At 44.3% G+C, this 23,180-nt stretch overlaps 2 protein-coding genes across 12 annotated transcripts in view; one reads left to right on the top strand and one right to left on the bottom strand.

Moving 5' to 3' along the window:
• Positions 1 to 8,688: 8,688 nt before the first annotated feature.
• On the bottom strand, positions 8,689 to 16,798 carry RPUSD4 (RNA pseudouridine synthase D4). Its single transcript, XM_017663319.3, has 7 exons — positions 16,580 to 16,798; positions 16,076 to 16,241; positions 14,640 to 14,841; positions 11,343 to 11,436; positions 11,123 to 11,267; positions 9,823 to 9,920; positions 8,689 to 9,259 (listed from the first exon to the last, which is right to left on the bottom strand). The coding sequence occupies exons 1-7, from the start codon at positions 16,766 to 16,768 to the stop codon at positions 9,023 to 9,025; spliced, it is 1,131 nt and encodes a 376-aa protein (XP_017518808.1). The 5' UTR covers positions 16,769 to 16,798; the 3' UTR covers positions 8,689 to 9,022.
• An 87-nt stretch (positions 16,799 to 16,885) lies between these two features.
• The window catches only part of FAM118B (family with sequence similarity 118 member B), a 42,337-nt gene continuing 36,042 nt past the window's right edge, over positions 16,886 to 23,180 (top strand). For 6 of the 11 annotated variants that reach the window (XM_073239516.1, XM_073239512.1, XM_073239513.1 and 3 more), the window contains exon 1: positions 16,971 to 19,941. The gene's annotated coding sequence lies outside the window, so the exon portion shown is untranslated. The other 5 variants (XM_073239509.1, XM_073239515.1, XM_073239510.1 and 2 more) reach the window with 5 other exon arrangements.

Raw genomic sequence — 23,180 nt, 5'->3', positions numbered from 1 at the left:
ACCACTCCTGGATCCTTGAAGCTGCTGATGGACAGATGGTAATAGCTCCCAGGGTGCTGAAGGAAGGCTTGGCTTGGGGTAAGTGTAGCCTCTGCAGTCAGAGCTGGCCTTCGCCTGCCCACCTTCGGGGCTCCCCTAGGACAGTGTGTGTGCTGGGAAAAGAGGGTGCACAGTCAGCTCTGACGCTGAGGTCCAGAGACCCACAGATGCAGGTGGGAGGTGCAGGAGAAGTGAGGGGTCTAAGGACCCCCCAAATCAGTGTCAGGATAGCTGAGAGTGCAACAGAGGGTCCGGTGGAAAGGGGTGAGGCCTGCCCTGGAGGTGCATATCACCCAGGAGGAACAGAAAGGTGGCTGCAGAAGACACTCCCCTGTCTTTTTAAAACACATTGTTGTAGCAGAGGCTTCCAAACGTGGTCACCCTTATTTTCCCTCCATTTTTTGTTTAATAATATTTCATCATCCTGTTTTTATCAGTCAAAATCATACATAACTACCAATCAGTGGTTCTGATTAACAAAGAGAAGGCAGTTTTTTACTATCTTCAGCCAAAATAAAATCTGCCAAGACCTTAAGTACCCTTGACATTTTAGCTAAGCCGTGCAACCACGTGGTGGATAAATACACATTTCCACCAGGCTTTTTGATAGTTGAGAACAGCTTCATTATAAGTTCCACATTTCTACAAGGAACTGCTAGTACTTTTATAGCTGAGTGTTTATGAATCAAATTCTATTTCAAATTCACTCAGGGAACCCAAACCAAGACCTCTCCCTACTGCCTCACTCCACTGGAGAACAGAAATCTCCAGGTTTTCCACTAAAAAAAGTAGGAGACTGAGATTTACAACCCTGGGGTAGCCAAAGCAGGGTTATCGGGAAGTCAGAGAAAGACAGCAGAGGACTCCGGCGGAGGATTCCTGACTTTGGTTAAAACCTGTTTCCCACTTTTTGGAAAAGCTCCAACCGGAGGAGGAGGAAATCTGGGAGACTTCTGCCATCTGGTGGCTAAATAAGAAACTGCATCCATTTTTCATTGTGCTTTGTTTATATACTATAATAAAACTAAATTGTACCCTATGAAATTATCTCTATTCCACGCAGTGTAACCTTCAAAGATTTCAGTTTATCAAAATAACTCCATAGGGGAAGGAATGATTTTTCAACAAATGGTGTCGGGACGGCCAACTGGCTACCTTCATGCGGATTAAGGTGGATCATACACCTAAATGTAAGAGTTAAGACTAGAGAGCTATTAGAATACAATATAGGAGGAAATCTCCATGACTTTGGATTAGGCAAAGGCACAATTGAAAAATAAATTGGACTACATCAAAATTAAAAACTTCGAGTTGCAGATGATATAATCAAGAAAGTGAAAAGACATCCCACAGAAGGCATTATATTTGCAAATAATATATCTAACAAGAGACTGTATCCAGAATATATGAAGAACTCTCACAATATAATATAAATAGACAACCCAATTAAAAAATGGGCAAAGGATTTGAACAGACATTTCTCAAACAAAAATATATAAATGGCTAATAAACACATGAAAAATTCCTCAATATCATTATCCATCAAAAAATGTAAATCAAAACCACAATGATAAAGTCAAGATATGGAATCACAGTGTAAGTGTCCATAGATGTTGAACGGATTAAGAAAATGTGGTTTACATATATACAATGGAAAGTTATTCAGCCATAAGAAAGGAAATCTTGCCATTTGTGACAATATACATGGAACTTGAGGGCATTAAGCTAAGTGAATAAGTCAGAGAAAGATAAATACTGTATGATCTACTTACATGTGGAATCTAAAACAAACACACACAAAACAAGCTAACAGATACGGAGAACTAATGGGTGGTTGTGAGGCAGGGTGGGGGTTGAGCAAAATGGGTGAAGGTGGTCAAAAGATACAAGCTTTCAGTTATAAAATGAATAAGTCCAGGGATATAATGTACAGTATAGTGACTATAGTTAACAATACCATATTGCATATTTTAAAGTTGCTAAGATAGTATATCTTAAAAGTCCTCATCACAACAAAGAATTTTGTAGCCATGGTGGTGAATGCTAACTAGACTTTCTGTGGTGATGATTTTGTAATTCATACAAAAATCAAATCATTATTATATAGCTGAAACTAATATGTTATATGTCGATTACAACGTAATTAAAAAAACAATGAGAAACCACTTTACATCCACTAGGATAGCTTTAATCAGAGAGAGAGGTGATAACAAGTGTTGGTGAGAAACTGTAACCCTCACACATTGTTGCTGGGAATTTAAAATGGTGCAATCACTTTGGAAAACAGTCTGGCAGTTCTACAAAGTATTAAACAGAATTGCCATATGACTTAGAGTTACCACATAAGCCAGCAATGCCTCTCCTAGGTGTAACTCTGGGGGAGAAATATGTTCCCAGCCCAGGGCAGATAACCTTAGAAGCTGAAATCAGTCAAAGGGAGAAATAAAGTGGGAGAAACCTGTTTACTGCTTACAAGCAGTCATCTACTCCTGCTCACCCATGTCTCTCCCACCCCAACCCTGCTGCAAAAGGACCCCCCCACGCCTCTCCAGTCCCAGTGCTTACTCGCTCCCCACCCACCTTGTAATCACTTATTGATATGGAGATGAACTATTTCTCTCCACCCCTTGGAAACACCTATTGATCTGGAGATGCACTAAGGCCAAGGCAAAAGATTCTGGAAATATCGCAATTTTACCCACACTAGGTATGACCCAAGAGAAATGAAAACATACACCCATACAACTCCCACATGAATGTTCGTAGATTCATAATAGCCAAAAAGTGGAAACAATCACCCATTTTGTTTAAATGGCTAAACAAAATTGAGCATATTTATACAATGGGATATAATTCAACAATAAAAATTAATGAAATTCTGACATATGTTAACAACTGGCATATGAACTTTGGATTATGCTGGGTGGAAGAAGCCTGGCACAAAAAGTCATATATTTCATGATTCTACTTACGTAAAGAATCATATAAAATAGGCAAATCTAGAGAGACAGAAAAAAGATTAGTGGCTAGCTGGGCATGAGTGGGAATGGGAAGGGGCTGCTAAATGGGCACGTGGTTTCTTTTGTAAGAAGTATGAAAACCATATAAAATTAGATGGTGGTAGCAGTTGTCCAATTCTGTGAATATACCAAATAGCCATTGAATTATATACTTTACATGGATGGATTTTATGATACGTGAATTTTATGTCAAAAAAGATCTTTTTTTAAATGGCAGATTTAATCTGTTTCGACGTAATATATTAAATTAATTGGGTTCTTACCATATGTCAAGATCTCTCTGGGAGCTTAACATGAATTACTTTTTTTAACACTTAAAATATCTGTCCAATATAGGTGCTGTTATTATACACATTTTGCAGGTGAGTGAACTGAGGTCAGATAAGTTAAATAAATTCTTTGCAGTCATAGCAAATAAACAGCAGAGATGTAATTGGAACCCAAAGCCCATCTGGCTCCAGAGCGACCCCACAGTGCTGCGGCTGCCTGTCTGTTCAGCAGGCACTTTCGAGGTTTTTCAAGATTCGGGCTTGGGGGCCAAAGACACAGGATGAAAGACTAGGTGTCTGTCTGCCCGGAAGCTCATCCTGGGAGGAGGCAGATATAATTACAGAAAATGATTAAGATCAAACAAACAAAACCCAGAAACAGACTCACAAACACAGAGAACACACCGGTGGTTGCCAAAGGGGTGGGGGTGGGGGTGAAACAGGTAAAGGGGATCAGGAAGTGCAAACTTCCAGTTATAAAGTAAGTCAGTCACGGGGATGAAAGTACAGTGTAGGGCACGTAGCCCATAGTGTTGTAATATCTGTACACGGGGGTGGATGGGAGCGACACATCGTGCTGAGCATTTCGTAATGTTGAATGCTGAATCAAGGCTGAATCCCTATGTTGTGCACCTGAAACCAATATAACATTATGTCAACGATACTTCAATAAAAAAAAGTAAGAAAAAAAATGAGCCATAGCGAGGGCTGAATGATGAAGACGGGCCATGGTCGTGGGGCTTAGGGAACACCAGGGTAACCACCACCCTCTGGCCCTCCTGCGGATGCACGAATGTGCAGCACCCTCACATCAGGTTGGGAGGCCCATCCGTAGCCTGTTCCTGCCAGATCTATTGCCAGCTCACCTCCTCTGCTTGGCTGCTGAGGCTCCTGGGAGTCGTCCTAGACTCTCCGCCACCCTGTATTCAATCCCCGTTAATTCTGCCCAGTCTACTTCCCAGCTGTATCTCCAAGCTGCCGACCCTGCCCCAGAGCCCACCCGAGTGCCCGCCACTGTCACATCTCACCTGGATGGTAGCATGGGCCTCCTCACCATCTCCCTACTCTTCCGTCCATTTCCCCGCACAGCATTCTGCTTCCACCCTGCAGGCAAACAGCTCACAGGTGTGGAGGGAGGGCATGAGCCTTGGGGTGTGAAAGAGATGATATGAATCGTGGGGGTGGGCATGTGTGCGAACATGCAGAGGTGGGCAGAAGGTGTGGCTACCGGGCATTTAGGATGGGTTTGGGTCCACGTCCCTGTGCTGCATCCGCACAGCACGCGAGAGGCCCCGGGGGAAGAGCGTCACTGTGTGGTGTGACCGCCCTGTTAAAACCCCATTCTCACTGCTGTGACTGTGGCAGGGGCAAATGTGCGGAGCTGGGTACAAGGAAGGAAGTGAGCAGAAGCGTCTCGAGGCTGCTCGCCTCAAAGACCCCGAGGCCCCAGCTGATGAGGGCATCTACATAGACAGCCACCAAGCTGTCACTCTCTGGGAGACAAAAAAGGTGAAGGGATCCTCAGATAGGACATCGGGACTGCTGAGGGGAAGGGGTGGAGGAGGAAACTGAAGGTTGTATAATAAAGACTTGGCCTGGCCTTTGCCCCTGGCTCCTGGGAGGAAGCCCCTAAGTCCTTGGGGCTTCCCAGGTGACAGGAGTGTTTGTTATTCACGATGGCCTGATAGTTGGTGCTAACAAGGTGCCTCCTGATGGCCCCCTAGGTAGTTTCAGGATGGGGCCTGCGTGATGAAAGCCCAGTGAGAACTCCAGCTCCCCACCCTTCACTGACCTTACTGATGGTGACACACATCCTTGTGTAGGAGGGTGATAGGTACTGACGCCCCGGGGAGAGGGTTTGGTAGCTCCCTGCTGGGAACCCTCCCAGACTTTGCCCTGTGCATCTCTCCTTTTGGCTTTGATTTGTACCCTTTCATTGTTGTAGAACAACTGTTGTAGTTAAGTAGAGCACTTTCCTGAGGTTGGGGAGATGTTCTAGTGAATTATCAAGCTTGGGAGGGCAGTGGGGGCCCCTGAATTTGTAGCTAGTTGGTGATGGGATTCAGGGCACACTACCCCAAAATGTGGCACCTTGGCATTTTGAGTATTTTAAGGTGAAGAAGTTTGTGAAAACAGCAGAGGCAGGAAGTTCACTCTGACTCAGCCTTCCTCCTTGAAACAGGTCATAAACCCTCATGGGAGAGGTGCTCTCCCTGTAGCCAAGGAAAGGAGGATCCTCTGTCAAAGGACAAAGAGATGCCAAGAGGAGTCCTAACAGACAGGTCTTGCTTAAGCTCCCCCCTGCGCTTGCCTCATTCATACTCGTTACCCCGCCTGGCTTCGCGGTGACTGCCCACTCCTCATCAAACCTCACATCAAAACACACATCTGCTTCTTTGGGTCATTTTCTTATAAAGACTCCATGTCACATAAAACTTGTATCCATTAACATGTAGGCTTTTCTCTTATTAATCCGTCAGTTTAATATTTAGACCCAGCCAGGGACCCTAGGGGGGCTGAGAAGGTATTCCTGCCCTACAGTGATTGGCCAGAAGGGCAGATGGCTTGGGCACCCCCAGCTCATGGCTGGTGTCTGGAGAGGATGCTTGCGGAGGGCTGTGCCCTAGATGGGTGAAGTCTGACCTTCCTCTGGGTAGGTAGGGCTGGGATTACATTGCACTGAGCCAACACTTTCTACCTCCCTGGGGGTCAGAAGTCTGCATCCTCATGGCATGCTTTGCACAAGCACAGATCGGAGGCCATGATTTTGTCTATCCTACCAGGCACTCTGGCTGAAGCAGCGCAGGGAGCCAAGGGCAGCAGATTGAGAAAACGTGCGGTGTGTTTGGGGTGTCTGTGTCCTAGTTAAAATAGCCTTCCACCGCTCTGACCCCAGGAACCTGGGGATGGAACCTACACTCCCTTCTGAGCTGGCTTTCTGGTGGGAACTGGCAGGCTGCCCACGATTTTGTGCAGCCACTGTGGCCCCTGCAGCCTCCAGGTCTCCCCTCTCAGGGCTGAAGGGCAGGGAGCATGAAGCTGGTGCATCTTCAGAGAAGGGCTTTTAGAGTGACATAGCCGACTTAGTGACTAACTGGACTTGGGGACTAACTGGATTTGAGGAGTTGAGGGGGAGTCCAGGAGAAGAGTGATACCGTCTAATTAAGGCAGGAACAGGAGGACCAGGTCTGGAGAGAGATGAGCAGTTTGGGCACAATTCGAGCTTGCTAGAGGGAACTCCCAATGGGTGATGCCCACCGGCAGGCGGATATGAAGATCAAGGTCCGTGGGGTATTTATGAGGCATCAGCATTACAGGCAGAGGTTTCCTGTTCCATCAGCTCTGCTGCCAGCTCACTAGGTTGGGAAGCAGCAAGTGAAGATGGAGCCCTGTGGGGCCCCCTGGCTGGAGCCCTTCAAGGAACCGGGGAGAAAATCAGACTAGGAGATGCAACAGGAGTTGCTGGAATCAAAGCAGTGAGAATTCAGGGCAGGAGAGATCCAGTTCTTCAGAGATGGGGTGTGGTATGAGGGTCAAGGAGGTGTTTTCAGTTGGGTGCGCCCAGCCTGCAAAACCAGACCTGGTCCCCAGCAGCACAGAGCTGCTTCCTGGGCCAGAATGGGGGGACAGGGGTGCAGTCCCTGAGGGGAATGCTGCAGTGAGCCTGCCCTGCGACTTCCCAAGTAAAACAATTATTTTTGGGGAGAGTGAAAAGGAAAAGCCCCAGCTGGGCAAGGAATGCTGTTTTCATTACAAGCCTTTTAGTTCTTGGGTTTTTTTTAACCAAGTGCATGCAGAATGTTAATGAAGAAACTATTTTCTTATACTAATACTAAATCGGGTCTTTCCACTGGCTCAAAACAGTCTTTCATTTTAGACTTGCTGTGTAACCCCTGCTCCGCAGGCCACACTGGCCTGGGATACAAGTACTCTTAGACTGTTTTTGGGGATTAAAGATAGCTACCATACCCAGCAAGACTGAAAAACAGACAGGGAAAGGAAGAGCGACTCCATTCCTGGTCCCCGCCCCGGACACCACAGCTGTTCCCAGGGTCCTTCTCCCGCTGCGGCGAAGCCTGCAGGCTGTTTCTCCTCTTCCCTGTGTCCAGACCGTGAGTCAGGTCAATGTGCTGGTCCCTCTGGGGTGGGGCCTAGGTGCCTGGTTTCTTCAAACACTCATAAAACCAAGGGACCTCGTTACTGGTCTCCCTAATTCAAGGTCAACTATCAGTATTTTCTAAGTGCCACATTCTTGTATCTTCATCTTTAGAACACTTAATGAGCAATAGGAACAAATGGCAAAATATTTAAGCCTAACATAGATGAATGTGGTCATCTCACCTGTGCTTCTAAGCTACACCTATTGTGCATGGTAACAGGTATTATGGAAATGGGGAAAGGGGCTTAGAAAGTTGTGCTATCAATGCAGAGAGAGTGCACGAAGGCTGTTCTGGGGGCTTCTTCCCCACTGTTGTTACTCCACCTTTTCTCAGCTCAACCCAAACTAACGTGAAGAGTGTCTACTTGCAAGGTTGTATTGTTGCAAGAAACAAGCTGGAAGGTAACTAGATGACCGAGCAGGGAGGCCAAGATCATTTCCATCCCCAATGGTGTTCAGTATGGCCGCTTCCTTCCTGGACCCAAGTATAGGAGGCTTGCTTCCAAAACAAAGATGTAAAAATGACAGAGCACCCCCATGACCACGCAAATATAGGCTAATCAAAACCATCCCTTAGTCTAGAAAGTATAGATGCTAAAATGCTAACCACTGATCCAGAACTTTCAGGATGGCATCTTCCCCCAAACTTCTACACTATCTTTAAACACAGAATGCAAACAGGTAGCCTGCACACCACACCCAGTCCAAATAAATGACCAAATATCATTTGCTTGGCTGCCTAAGTGTTTTTAACAATATGATTTGTTAAAATATAGTTAGCAATACAGTGGGAGGTTTCACATAAATATCTGGGCTTCCTGACTCTCTGAAAAAAATGAGAAAATCTGTTTTCATACAGCAACACCAAGCTGGAGCTAACACGTGCCCTCTTTAGACAGTGAGGGGCTCCCCATCACAGCCTCACACCCTGCCTGCTCCCCTGGTTACGTTCCCGGCCTGCCATTTCACCTGCTCATCTGACACCCCTTCACAGGCCTCACGGTCCTGGTGCAGGAAGGCCCCCACGCTGTAGCGGGAGAGGATTCCTGCATTCTATGATATGTGTCCACAAAGTCTGAGACTACACACACGAGCAGAAAGGTTTGCTAATAGGTCCTGCAGCTCCACGACGGCAGCAGCTAACTGCTTCAGAGTATCTCTAGGAGTTAGATGACCATTATGCTCCTTCCAACCACAGGACCCTTCTTAGATCAAGAGCTTTATTGTTGGATGGAAACAGTTCTTGATCACAGATCTGTGCTTCTGTTCTTCTTCTCCAATTACAGACCCTAACTGCCTGATCCCGGGCTCTCTTCCACCTTGGCAAAGAGGCCAGAGGCAGGGAGACTTCCCACAGACTTTTCCAGAGTGTGGCCGAAGTACCAGTAAACAGACTAGTCTCTGGTAAAAGCCTGAAGCAGCTGGATTTCATCAGCTTATCACACCTGGCTTTTCTGGAGTCTGTTCCATGTGCGAAGTTCACAGAGTCCATTAAGCAAAGAGAAGAATTCCGGAGCCAAACAGCCCAACCGTGTTCACTGGGCTACCAGATGCCCGGCTTCATCCCCCTTTTGATCTGGACTTGGCATCTGTAAGCCCAGACGGCCCAGGGAATGTACAAAGTAGCGAGGAGGCTTGCAGACCAAGCTGAGTCCCTCTCTCCTGGACCCCAGGGCAGGCAGGATCAGCTGGCGGGCGTGCAGGTGAAGGGGGATGTGGCGGGCCTTCGACTGCGGCAGCCCCAGCTTCTTCAGGATCCCAGCAGACAGTTTCTGTACAACGAAAAGACAGCCCCTGGAGAGCAAGGCCAACGGCTCATCCCTGCCACACGCAGGGCCAGAAGACTGCCATTGAAGGGAACCAACACGGAAGTCCCCCCGAAGACACAGCAGCAGAGGCCTGCTACCGGGGCACCTCTAGGACGGGCTCAGGACCCAGGTAAGAGAAAAACCACCGCACCAGAGAAGCTCTGACTGCCCACTTCTCCGCCTTCCGAGAGAATAGGCTGTAGTTTCAAAAGACACAAAAGTTTCCCCCATGGCTCTCCAGCATAGCATGGAAGGCTGCTCTGCGCCTCCAGGAAGTCACCCCCGCCCACAGCCTAACAAAATCTGAGACTCAACACACGAAGCGGAGAAGTTCTGCTTACAGACCCCACGGGTCCAAGAGGACAGCCGCTAGCTGCTTCCGGATTTCTGCCTAAGCTAGAGAACTGGAATGGTCCCAAGTCTGAAGACCATCGATACGTCCTCGTGGGGACTCATCTTAGGGTTTTAACAGGGGAGAGCCTAAATCCATCCCCCTTATTCTGCACATTAGGCCAAACCAGTATTACCTGGGGGGCCAGCCTACTCCAGGCTGAGTACTTGTGATCACCGAGGACTGGGCAATCCAATCCAAAAGACAGGTGAACACGAAGCTGATGTTTTATTCCTTTAAAAAAAAAAGAGAAAAAATTTATGAGTAGCTACAGAAACATTACCACTGGTGGCATCTGCTTCTAATCATATTAAATCAAAGCAGAGTAAAACCGGCAAAGTCCCACCTAAATTAAAGTATAAAGAATAAAGTTACATAAACTATAAGCTACTAGGAAATAAACATTGTAACACCGTTAGGCCAGTAAAGCCCCTGTCCCCTTGCAGATTCCTCCTTCCGCCACAGACAATCACGGTCATCAGCTTCGTGTCTAACATTGCCAGGCTTTTAAAAAAAAGTAATTCTATTATATGATGCTAAATAGTATTGCTTTGCACGTTTATTTTTTACTGTTGCAAAATATACATAAAATTTACCATTTTAACCATTTGTAAGTGTACAGTTCAGTGGTATGAAGTGCATTCACATTGTTGTGAAAATGTCATTAACCAGCCATCTCCAGGACGGATCACCCCAAACTGTAACTCTACCCATTAAACACTAACTCCTCATTTTTCCCCTTCCCCCAGCCCCTGGTAACCACTACCCTACCTTCTATCTCTGTGAGCTGCATGACTCCAGGTACTGCACATAAACAGAATCATACAGTAGTTGGCTTCTTGTGTCTGGCTTATGTCACAAAGCATAATGTCATCAAGGTTCATCCAATGTTGGGGAATTTGTCAGAATTGCCTCCATTTTAGGCTGAATAACAGTCTGTTGTGTGCATACGCCACATTTTGTTTACCTGCTCATCTGTCAATGGACATCTGGGTTGTTTTCACCTTTTGGGTCCAGTGAAAATGCTGCTGTGAACTCTGGTGTGCAAATATCTTTTTGAATCCCTGTTTTTTGATTCTCTTGGGTATATATATATATATGTGTGTGTGTGTGTGTGTGTGTGTGTCTTACACACACATATATATACACACACACACACACACACAGGTAAAACTCCTGGATCATATGGCAATTCTAGGACCACTTTGCAGAACTTTTTAAATAAATGTGAGCAAACTATTTATATGCTTCTGTTACCTACTGTTTTAATGATCATCCCACTGGAGCCCCGGCCTCAGATAGCACCAGAAGCACACTCTCAAACTGGTCAGCTGCAATCCCAGCCCCCCTACAATCCCAGCTGCCCAGAAGAAGGGCCGAGCCCAGCACAGAGCCTCAGGATTTCGCCATCCCGCCGCAGGACGGTGGCCCCTCACCGGTGATAGGCTGGAGCTCCAAGAGGGCGGAGGAGAGGGTGCTGCTCAGCACCCGGTACTGCGTTACAGCCAGCTGCGAGTTCTGGCCGGCCCGCACTCTCACCACTTTCCCACTGTCCATGCGGTAGTTTGGGGACAGCGTCATCTGGAGCCAAAGAAATCAAGATGTGATTCAAAGGAAGAGCTGAACACCCATCCCTCTGGGAGAGAGCTCACCCACCTTGTGGTGGTGCTGCGGGCCCTGCACCTCCTTCTCAATGATGGGGATGTCCACGACTCCTGCTGAGGGCACCGGGATGTGCACGGTGATGGCCCTGGGGGTGACACACAGACCCCTGCGTAAGCCACAGAGGTGAGGCGCTCCTGGGATGCAGCTACCTAGCGGTTTTAGTCCTGGACCTACTGCACTGCTGTGGTCTGTTCCCTAAGACCGGAGCATCCCAAATGATCTCATTACAGTGCTTAGCTTGAGAGCTTGCCACCATTCTTAGAAACGTTGTTTTTACTAATAAATTAACATATGCTACTTGGAGAATATTTGGGGAAAAGCAACAACAAAAAACTATACTAATGACATGGTCTATCATTCCAGCCTTCAAAAAAGAGCATATATAGTTTAAAAATAAAATTAGGGTGATATAGTTTTGTATCCTGTTGTTCTTTTTTAAACAACAAAGGATGGTAAGTTCTAACTGCACGTGACATGAACGAATAAATAAGCGAATGAACTGAGTGAACAATTCACAGGACCACTCCTGCCCTCATTTGCCAGGTAGATCAAAAGGGAAGAACCATGCCCGAAGAAGTCACAGGAACCACAACTGCGACGCAACTATTTCAAGTCACTGCTGTTGGAGGTCTCCCTTCCGCACGTCACACAGATAGAAAACCGTTCTTCATCTATCTTACATTTGTACCTCTTCCAGGCCAATACCGCCTACTGTTTGGTGGCCTTTCACAGAATCACTGACCAAGAGGTCAAAAGCCCACTCAGATATACCATTTCACACTCTGGACACCCTTCTCCAGGTTGGTAGCAGTGTGGCTTACCATCTGTTATGTTTTATAATACTTAAACTGAGTCGTAACTACTAGATCACCTTTCCTAATGCCCTAACACTACCGCTCAAAAATATTCAGTCAGTAAATACCCACTGAGTGTAAATGGGCACCAATGTAGGTAGGTATTCGTTCTATACAGGTGGACAAGACAAAATATTCTCTCAAGGAATTCAGTCTAGTAAGAAGACTCAAACAAATAGCTACAACAGCGAGTTGCTGCCACGGTAAGCCAGCAGACGCTGATCAGTTTCCTTGCATGTTTTACTTCTAATTTCCATTCCCTGCACCTGATATCTAAGACTGTCATTACCTGGTTCCAGCCTGTCTTCCCAGCATTATCTGCCATTACCCCCAACTCCAAACTGGACTGCATGCTTTACTCCTTTGTGTATGCCAGTCCCACAACCTGTAACACATTTCTCCATCTTGTCTATCAAATCCTATTCAATCAAAGTCCAATGAATTGATTCCAACTATGCTGTGAAGCCTGATGCTGAGAATGGTTACTAATGTGGAAGTTTCATGGGCAATTTTCACAAACAATAGAATACTTTTTTACAAACTTACATTTTGATTACTCGTATACATAATACTAGTCCTGATATTCTATTTTCAGCTTTTAAGATAAGTAAGGTACCGGGTTAAACATTTCATGTGCATTGTCTCACTGAATTCACTCATTATTTCCATTTTTCATATGAAGAAAAAGCTTAGACAAGTTTGATAACTTGCCTAAGGTCCCCATACTGGTTAAATGACACAGCTGAGAGTGGAACACAGATCTTTTTGAGCTCTTAGCACCTATGTGAAACTTCCTCCATTACCTGGAATCTTACAACTTGATTTAAACTTGGTTCTTAAACTTGATTCTACATTAAAGTCATTTGTGGAGCTTTCTAAAAATATAGATGCCCAATCCCCATACCCATCTTAGAGTATGGGACCTCTGTGACTTAGGGATCAGGACCTATGTGGGTGAGTCTCAAGCATATAGATTTTTTTATTTTGGTATCATTAATATAAAATCACACGAGCAACATTGTGGTTACTAAATTCCCCCCATTATCAAGTACCCATCACATACCCCATTACAGTCACTGTCCGTCAGTGTGGTAAGATGCTACAGAGTCACTACTTGTCTCTGTGCCATAGTGCCTTCCCTGTGTGACCCCCTTTGTTGTGTGTGCTAATTGTAAAGCATATAGATTTTTTTTTTTGAGAGGGCATCTCTCATATTTATTGATCAAATGGTTGTTAACAACAATAAAATTCTGTATAGGGGACTCAATGCACAATCATTAATCAACCCCAAGCCTAATTCTCAACAGTCTCCAATCTTCTGAAGCATAATGAACAAGTTCTTACGTGGTGAACAAGTTCTTACATGTGCAAGACATACAGATTTTTTAAAAGCTTCCAAGATCACAAAGTTGCTGCAAAATCTGTAATACAAAAAGGACTAACTTCCTTTTTGTATTATATATATATAATACAAATATATAAAATATAAAACAATATATTTATATTAATATAAAAAATATAAAAACAAAACTTGCAAATTAAATAGAAAGTGATAAACAATCCAATAGCAAATGAGCAAAAGAAATAAACAGTGTTCACAGATGAGGAAACTCAAACAGCCAATAAAACACAAAAAGACAGTCAACATCACCAGTACACAGGGAAACAGGGAACAGAATAACTGTTTTTTTACCCATCAGAGTGGCAAACCTTTAAATGCACTGGTGAGGCATTGGGGAGATAGATACTCATCACTGCAAGTGGGAGTAAAAACTGACAAAACCATGTTGGAGAGCAATATGGGTAGTTAAAAGCATTCAAATTTTAAATGCATGTATGCTTCGACCTAGCGATTCCATTTTTAGGAATTTGTCTTAAAGATATACTCACATGTTATTTATAATAGGCTATGTAAAGTGGGAAATTAACTATAAACATATCAATAAGAAAACTATATCCATACAATGGAATACTATAGACCTATTAAAAGAGAGAGCTCTAAATGTACAACAGAAAAGGCTCTCCAATATATACTGCCCAAGTGAAAAGAGCGGGATGCAAAGCAGTGCAAAATATGCTACCATACAGTAAGATGCTTACGCATGCCCAGTGTAACTCTGGGAGCTACACAAGACACTAGTAACAGCGGTTGCCTCTGGGGAAGGAAACTGTTTTGCTTTATCTTTGCTATTTGACTATTTTACTACAGGACTGAAATCATCTATTACTTGTAAGATTAATTTTCAATAATTTCTATAGCCATAATGAGGAACCATTATTCTATCAGACTCTAAACACTAACTGTTTCCTATATTTTCTGTGCCCACAGGTCCCAATACAGTGCCTCCTATTAATAAGAGTTCCTGTTGTATAAATGGGTGACTAGATGAAAGGGGTGCCTTCATTTACAAAGCTCTATCAATGGGCTTCATACCAGTACTTCTTTGCCACCTGACGGGTTCTAAACAACTCTTGGACTTGATGTGCCACTTCCTTTTCCCAAGCCAACACCATTACACCTGTAGTTTCCTTGTCCAGACGGTGGCACAGATGCAGGGGCTCTGCCTTGTGGCCATGAAGCATCTTCGCCAGGATCGGCAAGACATCACTGATGCAGAGCTGGACCCCAGGGCCACCTATGAAGGGAAAAGCCAGAGGTTTGAGTGGTCAGGTTAAGATCCCACCAAAGAACCCTACCTGGGAAGAAGCCCGTACTGGATTAAGTGTCAGTGCTTGCTAAAGCCTTATTACTGAAGTGTGATCCAAGGACAAGCAACATCTGTATGCTCAAGGAACTTGCTAGAAAGGAACCTCAGGCCCCCAACCCATACTATTAAGTCAAAATCTGCATTTTAACAAGATGTCCAAGTGACTCATACACATATTCAAGTTTGAGAAGTACTGTTCTAGAGCATATGGCTTTCTCCTCAGACATATATTTTTAAATTTGCTTATGTTCTCACACTAAAATCAGCACTCACATGAGGTTTGCTATTTTACTATATACACAAAGGCTTGAGAACTTGCTGAGTAACCTAGTGATAAATGCAAGACCATGAGGCCCTCCTGAGGCATTAGAGAAGAGCTGAGAGGATGGGCTTTGGGGTGAGACATCCCTGGGTTCTACTCTATGTACTCTCCTAACTAGCCACTGACCTTGGACAGATTAATCTTTCCAACTTTCATTTTCCTCACCTATAAAATGTAAATGTCTGGTTAATAATTATTTCATGGGGAATGGGAAGGCAAGAAGCTATTGCGAAGCTCAAGAGAGAAAAACAACACACAGAACACTTGGCAATGTCTGACTTAATTCTTTGCACAGCCTTTCCCATACCTTCCCAAAGAGCATTCTTCTTCTAGTGAAGCTATGCCTTTTCCTCTAACAAAACCCTTTCTACAAATCCTTTTTTTCTTATCAATCTTTCCTAACTCACTCCAGCTGTCTCTTACAACTATGTTCCACATGTATTCAAAAAACGTACGAGTGCCCACTGTGGGTTTTTGTTAGGTATACTCCAACACAGACACACAGCCCCCAGATTTTTTCTTACACGTTCTCCTTCTCATTTTTGATGGAAAATCTGAAGACAAGAACCACACAGCCTTTGTATTTCTCTGTAGCCATCTATATGAATGTATGCACACAGCACATTCCATAAATCACTGCCATCTGCCAGACGTTTGGAAGGTGGGGACTGTCTTATTTATCTCTGTGTCCTCAGTAGTGCCTTATATAGGACAGTGCTCCACAAAGGTTCAATTGTTTCGAATGCAAGGCTTTGGAGAGCCACAAGTAATGTGTCAGAGTTGCCCTAGTTGTATCAGAGAGCAGCAGCAGCCTCCCTGCCTCTCCCATGAGGTCCTTACCATGCACAGGAACACCGTAGGGCTTACTGATGACCAAAAGGTCATTGTCCTGGTGGACAATCCCTCGGCTCAGTGCCTTGGCGAGCACGTTGGGGTGGACTCGCTGCAGCTGCTGTGTGTACCGCACTAGTTCTTGCACTCTCCGCTGAACAGGGTTTGTGGGCACCTACGGGGAGAAAAGGAGCGACGGGAAATGACTGGTGAGGAAGAACTTCAGTAAGTGGGTGAAAATTTGAATAGGGAATGACTAATCTTTACATTACACTCGAGACTTCCCCGGGTAATTTGAGAGCAACGAGGGTGCTGTCTTACCTGTACCCACGTAGTGTTAGGACCGAGCCTGCCAACAGCCAAAGACTACTGACCTCTCTTCTTTCTCCCCAGTCTCCCACCTCACGTCTTCGACATTCACTTGATCTGTCAGAGCACCCTCCTGCCTAACTCCCAGCCTGGGACACCACTGTGCGCACTGTCTCTTGGGAGTTGTGGTCCTTCCGGACTCACCGGCTCCTTCTTCGTCTTTTGCTCCTGCTTCTTGGCTCGAAGCCTCTCCGCTAATCCCTGGGCATTGAGAGATCTAGAGGCAGCAGTGGCGGAACAAAATGGCTGAGAGACGAATGTCAAGAGATTCCCCAAACGCTGCCCGGAACCCTGGACCCAGAAGCCAAGCGTGGTACACCTGGGCGACGCCATCTTGCCACGAAGGGAGGGGCTAGCTGCGACCCTGCGCAGAAGAGCGGCCAGAGGGAGGGGGCGATTGGGCGGGCTCTTCGGGTCACGTTGTCAGGGGGCGGGCTCTGGGACGAGTCACGTGGGGACAGTGCATTCTAAGTGCGGCTGCGCGGGCCGGTAGCTGCAGTCGGAGCGGTGGCGTTTGGAGCAGACGCGGTGAGTGTTTTGGGTAGCCGGGCTGGGGATGGAAAGAGCTAGCGCCTGAACCCTTGAACGTTTTCGCGTCCCAGTTGTTTCTGTCCTCGTAGAGCACTGCCGTGGGAAACCGTTTCTCCATCTGGGAGACAATCCCACTCAAAACACCTCCCCGCCCCCGCTCCTTCTTAGAAGTGATGCCCCACATGCTCCCCCCAGAGCCTTTTCAGGCGCCTGCCTCGTTCCTCGTAGCAACCACTTCCCCGGTGTTCGGCCAGTTCCCTGGGGAGTGTCACCTCTCGTTTCCTTACTGCTCGACCTTCGGAGATGCCCGGATCTCTGTAGCCTCTCCTCCCCTCATCTCCCGACTCCCAGCCTCTTTGTTCCATGTTGTAACCTGTCCTCCTCTCCCCGGGATGGTGGGGAGCCCCCTTCGTTCGTTATCCAGGGACCCCAGCCCGTATTTCTTACCTTAGGGAACACCTTGAGTTTCCATCTTCCTCGAGAATTCATTTATTGGAGTCTACTCTCCCCCTACCCTCTCCCTACTCCTTCCAAAGAAAAGACAAAGTACAGAGCAAGGACCTTCCCTTCCCTTTTCTGCTTCCTTCATTTTCCCCTCCACAGTTTGCAGCCTTCCCAAACCCTCTCCTTTCACAAGGTACCCTGGTAGGACTCCCATGCCCAAACTGCAAGCGACTCCTGACTTCACTAAGGAGTGGCTTAGTGAAGCCACTCTGGTTGGGATGGTGCTGTTGAAAAGACCTTGGTACACACCTGCCATTTGTTAAGAAGAAAGCTAATGCCGTGTTCTGGAGGGATGTGCAGAAAAACTGTTGGATCTGTACTGATGAGAGAGGAAACACATTTTAAGACTGCCTAGAATGAAGGATGCCTGAGGAGTTAAGAGGAGGTGGTGAAAGGGACTGCAGAAGGTGGTAGATAGGGGACGTTTATGGTTTTGTGTGGCGGCTGGGAGAACCTGTTTTTCCTTAATCTGTCTGTCCTTAATGGCATTCAAGAAATGACACCTGCTCTTGCAGAATTGGTCGTATGTAGCAAGAAAGAAAATGAAGAACCAACTTGGATATCATTGCTAGTGACACAGAGCTTGTGTTCCTGGGTTTCAGTTTAACCCAAGGCACATGCTGTAGTGACTAAGAATAAAAACACTGGTCATTTTTATCTGGAGAAGGAACCTGTAAGTATTCTTGTTGAAACTGTGAGAAATTTGAAGAATGCGGAGGTTTGGTTTGTTTGCATGATATCACAGTACAGCTTTAGCCAGTATCAGACATTACAGCTTCTTTAATGTTTCTCCTTTGAGTGATTTTAAAGTAGAGTTGCTCTCTAAGTATATCTTTTGTTTTTAATACTGTATTGCCTTCCTCCCCATCCTCATTCAACTGATTCCATGTTAGCCAGTTCATTTTTCCACTTCTGCACCAATCCCACATTCTCTCTTTGCTTGGGGCCTCCTTTTGTCTGGATGGTTTTCTCAGTGCAGAGAAGGAAATTCTTTTTTTAAAAAATTATTTTGTTATCATTAATCTACAATTACATGAAGAACATTATGTTTACTAGGGTCTCCCCTTCACCAAGTCCCCCCCACAAACCCCATCAGTCACTGTCTCAGCGTAGTAAAATGTTGTAGAATCACTACTTGTCTTCTCTGTGTTGCACAGCCCTCCCCATGCCCCCCCCACATTTACATGCTAATCGTAATACCCCCTTTCTTTTTCCCCCACCCTTATCCCTCCCTTCCCACCCCTCCTCCCCAGTCCCTTTCCCTTTAGTAACTGTTAGTCCATTCTTGGGTTCTGTGATTCTGCTGTTGTTTTGTTCCTTCAGTTTTTCTTTGTTCTTATACTCCACATATGAGTGAAATCATTTGGTATTTGTCTTTTTCCACTTGTCTTATTTCACTGAGCATAATACCCTCTAGCTCCATCCATGTTGTTGCAAATGGTAGGATTTGTTTCAGAGAAGGAAATTCTATTAGTGTTGTCTAGTGGTATCTTCATTCTTATGGAGTACAAACATGGCTTATTTACCTAGATTTTGGTATATCACGGTATGGTCCGCATTATAACCATATGAAGAACTTTATAATTCGTTTTTAAGGATATTTCCTTATCTATGTAAGAACAAGATCGCCTTTTTATTTCAGAAATGTAAGTAAGGACTGACTAATAAAAAGACTTGTGTCTCAGTATCACAAATTTACGGTTAATTGGTGGCATAAGGTTAAATCCTGGCTCCCCGAACAATGATTTTCTAGTTGCAGATTAACCAACGAATCCATTTCCCTGAAGAACAGGAAGTACTTGGACATTGTTTTATGGTTTAAGAGAGCTTCAAAGAAGCAGTCAGCAGGAGCTCCAGGAGGTGTGTGGGAAAGTGCAGCTGTTGGGAGCTGAGATCTGGGGACCACTCCCAGTTCAGCTGTTTTTGAGCTTGAACAAGTAGTTGGGGTTCAGTTTTTCTGACTTTTAAAAGAAGATCCTTACTAGAGATTCAGGATTCTATTCTTGTCCTTAGAATTTAACCTGATGTCACTGAGCTGTCTTTATTGGAGGTTACTCATTGAGTAGTGCTGGAATATACCTTAAGACTTCCTAAAGGAGACAGGAGAGGGAGCGCAGATAGAAAGAAGTATTTGGAAACAATCTTTTTCTATAACATGGTGTTATGACCGAACGCATGGATGGCAGTTCTTTTTTTGGTACCAGGGTTCTAAAGAGATTCCATGGTACTCATGCCCCTCTTTATACTTTCATTCAACTCTTGAGTAATAATGATCAGGCAGGTCTGTCTTAACTGATACTTCCAACTTTTTTCATATCATGGCGCATGTGGAAGTAACTGTATCATGGAGGAAAACTGGCCTGGGACTCAGAAGACAGCTGACCTGGGAGCTTGGCTGAGCCCAGTCCCCACCTGACTACCCCAGAGGATGAGGAGATCCCTATCTTGTGAAGCATTTGACCCTTAGAAAGGTCAGCATCACACATTCAAGGTCTTTGACTAAAACTGTGCCTAACTATTGAGAGGAGTTTTATCATTATATTTGTTAGATCTTTCTCTAATTTGTTTCTTCCTTATGTGCCTTTATGCTTTTGGCTAAGTTTATATTTGAAGACTGTGCTTGTCCTTACAAAGTGACCTCTTAAGAAGTGTGAAAAGCAGTTAGCTGATAAAGAGCTAGGAAATGCTTTTGTTGTGATGTTTTTAAAACATCATTAGATTACAGGCAGTCTTGCTCTGCTTATTTAGAAAGATAAAGAGTTTTTTTAATAGTTTACTTTGTTTTGCATTATATGGTTTTCATTATTAAAGTAATACAGAAAATGTGAAAAATACAAAAAATAGGGTGGGAAAAATCAATCATAGTTCTGTTTCCCAAATACTATTAATATGATGGTTTTTCTCAATCTTTTTTATCATGAATTTTTTAAATTGTAAATTTCAAACATTTACAGTAGAGAAGATATTCCAATGAACCCCGTGTACCTATCAGCAGGCTTCTACACCCTGCCCTTACCTGATGGCTTTTGAATGGTTTTGAATCAAATCCCAGATATATAATTTCATCTGTAAATACTTCAGTTATTTATCTGTGAAAGATGGGGCTTGTTTTTAACATAACCAGGATACCATTATTACACCTTAAAAAATGTACTCCTTAATATCACCAAGTAACCAGTTAATTCACAAATTGTCCTGTTATTCTCATTTAGTTTTTAATAGTTAATTTGTTTGAATCAGGATGCAAGGAATACCCGCATGTCATACATACGCTTGTAATTAGAAAGATAAAACTATGGGCACTCAGAGACACATAGACCGTAAACTGTAAGGATGCTTAGAGCACCACCCTGGCTAAGAACTAGCACTTGGGAGTCTCAGTTCCCCGCTCTGCCATTTGCTAGCTTGCGCACATTACTTAATCCCTCTCCCTTAATTTCTTTATCCTGTAAAATGTAGATCATACCTACTTTAGGACTCCTGCTTAGGAGTAAGTGAGTTAATGCAGGTTAAAACACATGTGTAGAGCCTGAACACGTAGTTAATGCTCAACACGTATTAGCTCTGTCCAACACATAGTATAGCACCAGGTACATAAAGTCATTAAATAAGTGTTAAATGTTCAACAAGAGTCAAGAGACGTGGAATTTAGTCTAATTGTGCCACTCAGCTGATTCACTTAAAAGTTTTGGACTTTAAATTTCTCACCCAAAAAATGGGATGGGGTGAACACTAGATGATCTCTAAAATTCCAGTCCTTGCAGGAAGTGAGGCAGCTTGGTATTTTAGAAGGAGCATGAGCTTTGAAAACAGACTGTTCCACAGTTGTTAACTGATATAGAAAACCAGATCCACACTGAGTGATCCCAGTGTACTAGTCGTCATTTCCCAAACTCGCTTGATGGTAAGAGATTTAGAATCTCTTGAGGTACATCTACCGCCCACTCTTAAAATTTTCATTCAGCAAATGCTAGGTTAAGGTCATTTGCCACCCAGTCCAAGGAGCCCTGAGGGCCTGGGATAAAAGTTCTTTTGTTTATGGCTATCCCAAACAAAAAGTCAGGTTGCTAAAAAATGTAGAGAGAAAAATAGCAAATCTTAAATGTTAACTATTTTTCCCTCTATTTATTTATTTATTTATTTTAAAATCAAATTAATTTGTGCATATTGTTTAAAAAGGCAAGATAGTACTGAAAGACTTATGGAAAAAAATTAAATAGTTCCCTCCACTTTCCCCATCACATAATCTCATTCACTCAATTATTTTCCTCTTTTCTCAGGCATTATCTTCTTATTTTTAAATCATTTGATGTTATGTCTTTTTTTCCCCACCAGTGGGCCTGTTGAGCCAGATGATATGTCCAGCTCCATGCTTGTGTTAGGTTGACCTCTGCCTGTTGTTTCACATATTTACCTACTGTTAATTTTTTTTCCAAGTGCTCCAACATATTTGTCACATTCTTATCAGTAATACTTCTTATGAGCTCAAATGTGTCCCTTCCACATTTTTATTGGAGCGCTGCGTCTTCTTCCTCCTGTCTACTGTTTCCTATCAAGAACTACTACCAAATGTCATTTCACAACTGCCCTTCACTCTCCTGGGCTGTCACCCACATCCCAGTTCTTGACTCACATCCTTATTTCCTAAGAAGTGTTCAAATAGCTTTATTTTGCAACTGATTTGTTTGATCATTTGTAATTGTTATAGAACTCTAGCTTGGAAGTAATTTTCCCTCAGAATTTTGGAGGCATTCTTGTAGTGTTTGGTGTCTGTAATTGCTCTAGAGGCATAGTGATCCAGATTCTTTTTCTGTGACCTTGTTTTGTTGGTTTGATTTTTTTCCTTTGCTTTGCTCCCTCACTGAAAGCTTTGAGGATATTCCTACCCTGGTGTTCTGGAATTTCATGGTAATGTTCCATGGTATGTGCCTTTTCCATCTGTTGTGCTGGGTACTCAGTGGACACTTTCATTCTGCAAATTCATGTCCTTCAGTTGTGGAACATTTTCTTTTCTTTCTCTGGTTTTGCTCTCCATCTTTTCTTTTCCTTTGGTCCTTTTTCATAATATCCATTCTTGTTACATGGATATGATAGCTTCAAAGAGAACCGATTGTAGTTTTTTAGCTTCTGCTCTCTGCATTGGAGCAGGCCTGAGGTCTATTGCCAGAGTGAACATCAACCCCAAAATAATGGCAAGGCCCTGTATCTGATGAGAACTTAGTGCTTCACCAGTTTCATAAATCCCATTAAGTCACATCCATGAGGATGGGGAAGGAGTTGGCCCTCTGCTCACTCCCTTCTCGTTCCCACTCACCCCAGTTTCCTCACTGCCCTCAGCCACTAGAAATGCACTGCGTCTTTCTTGATGCTGCTGTAAAAACGTGCACTACTGCTCTTGATGAATCCACAAGCTATTTGAGTACAGCTGATCCTCGGACAACAGGGGGGTTAGCAGTGCCCCTTCCCACCCCAGGTAGTTGAAAAGCCACATGTAACATGACTCCCCCAAAACTTAACTACCGATAGCCTGCTGTTGACCAGAAGCCTAACCAATAACATAAACGGTCCATTAACACATATTTTGTAAGTTAGATGTATTCTTACAAGCTAAAGGGAAAAAAAGTTTTCAAATTGTTGCAGACCTCCAAAAATTCCCAGTAGGTTTATTGAAAGAAATCCATGTATTAAGTGGACCGTCGCAGTTTAAACC

The sequence above is a fragment of the Manis javanica genome, chromosome 6 (genome assembly GCF_040802235.1).
Source record: "Manis javanica isolate MJ-LG chromosome 6, MJ_LKY, whole genome shotgun sequence".
In the NCBI taxonomy this organism is placed as follows: Eukaryota; Metazoa; Chordata; class Mammalia; order Pholidota; family Manidae; genus Manis; species Manis javanica.
This window is presented reverse-complemented; position numbering and strand designations above follow the sequence as displayed.

What these genes read in the sequence shown, in the direction of transcription:
- RPUSD4 (XM_017663319.3), bottom strand. Translation starts at nt 16,768, where the DNA reads ATGGCGTCGCCCAGGTGTACCACGCTTGGCTTCTGGGTCCAGGGTTCC. An exon ending in CAGGTGGCAAAGAAGTACTG is followed by an intron (nt 11,437 to 14,639) that starts GTATGAAGCCCA and finishes TGTCACCCCCAG; the next exon opens with GGCCATCACCGTGCACATCC. An exon ending in GCCCGCAGCACCACCACAAG is followed by an intron (nt 11,268 to 11,342) that starts GTGGGTGAGCTC and finishes CTTTGGCTCCAG; the next exon opens with ATGACGCTGTCCCCAAACTA.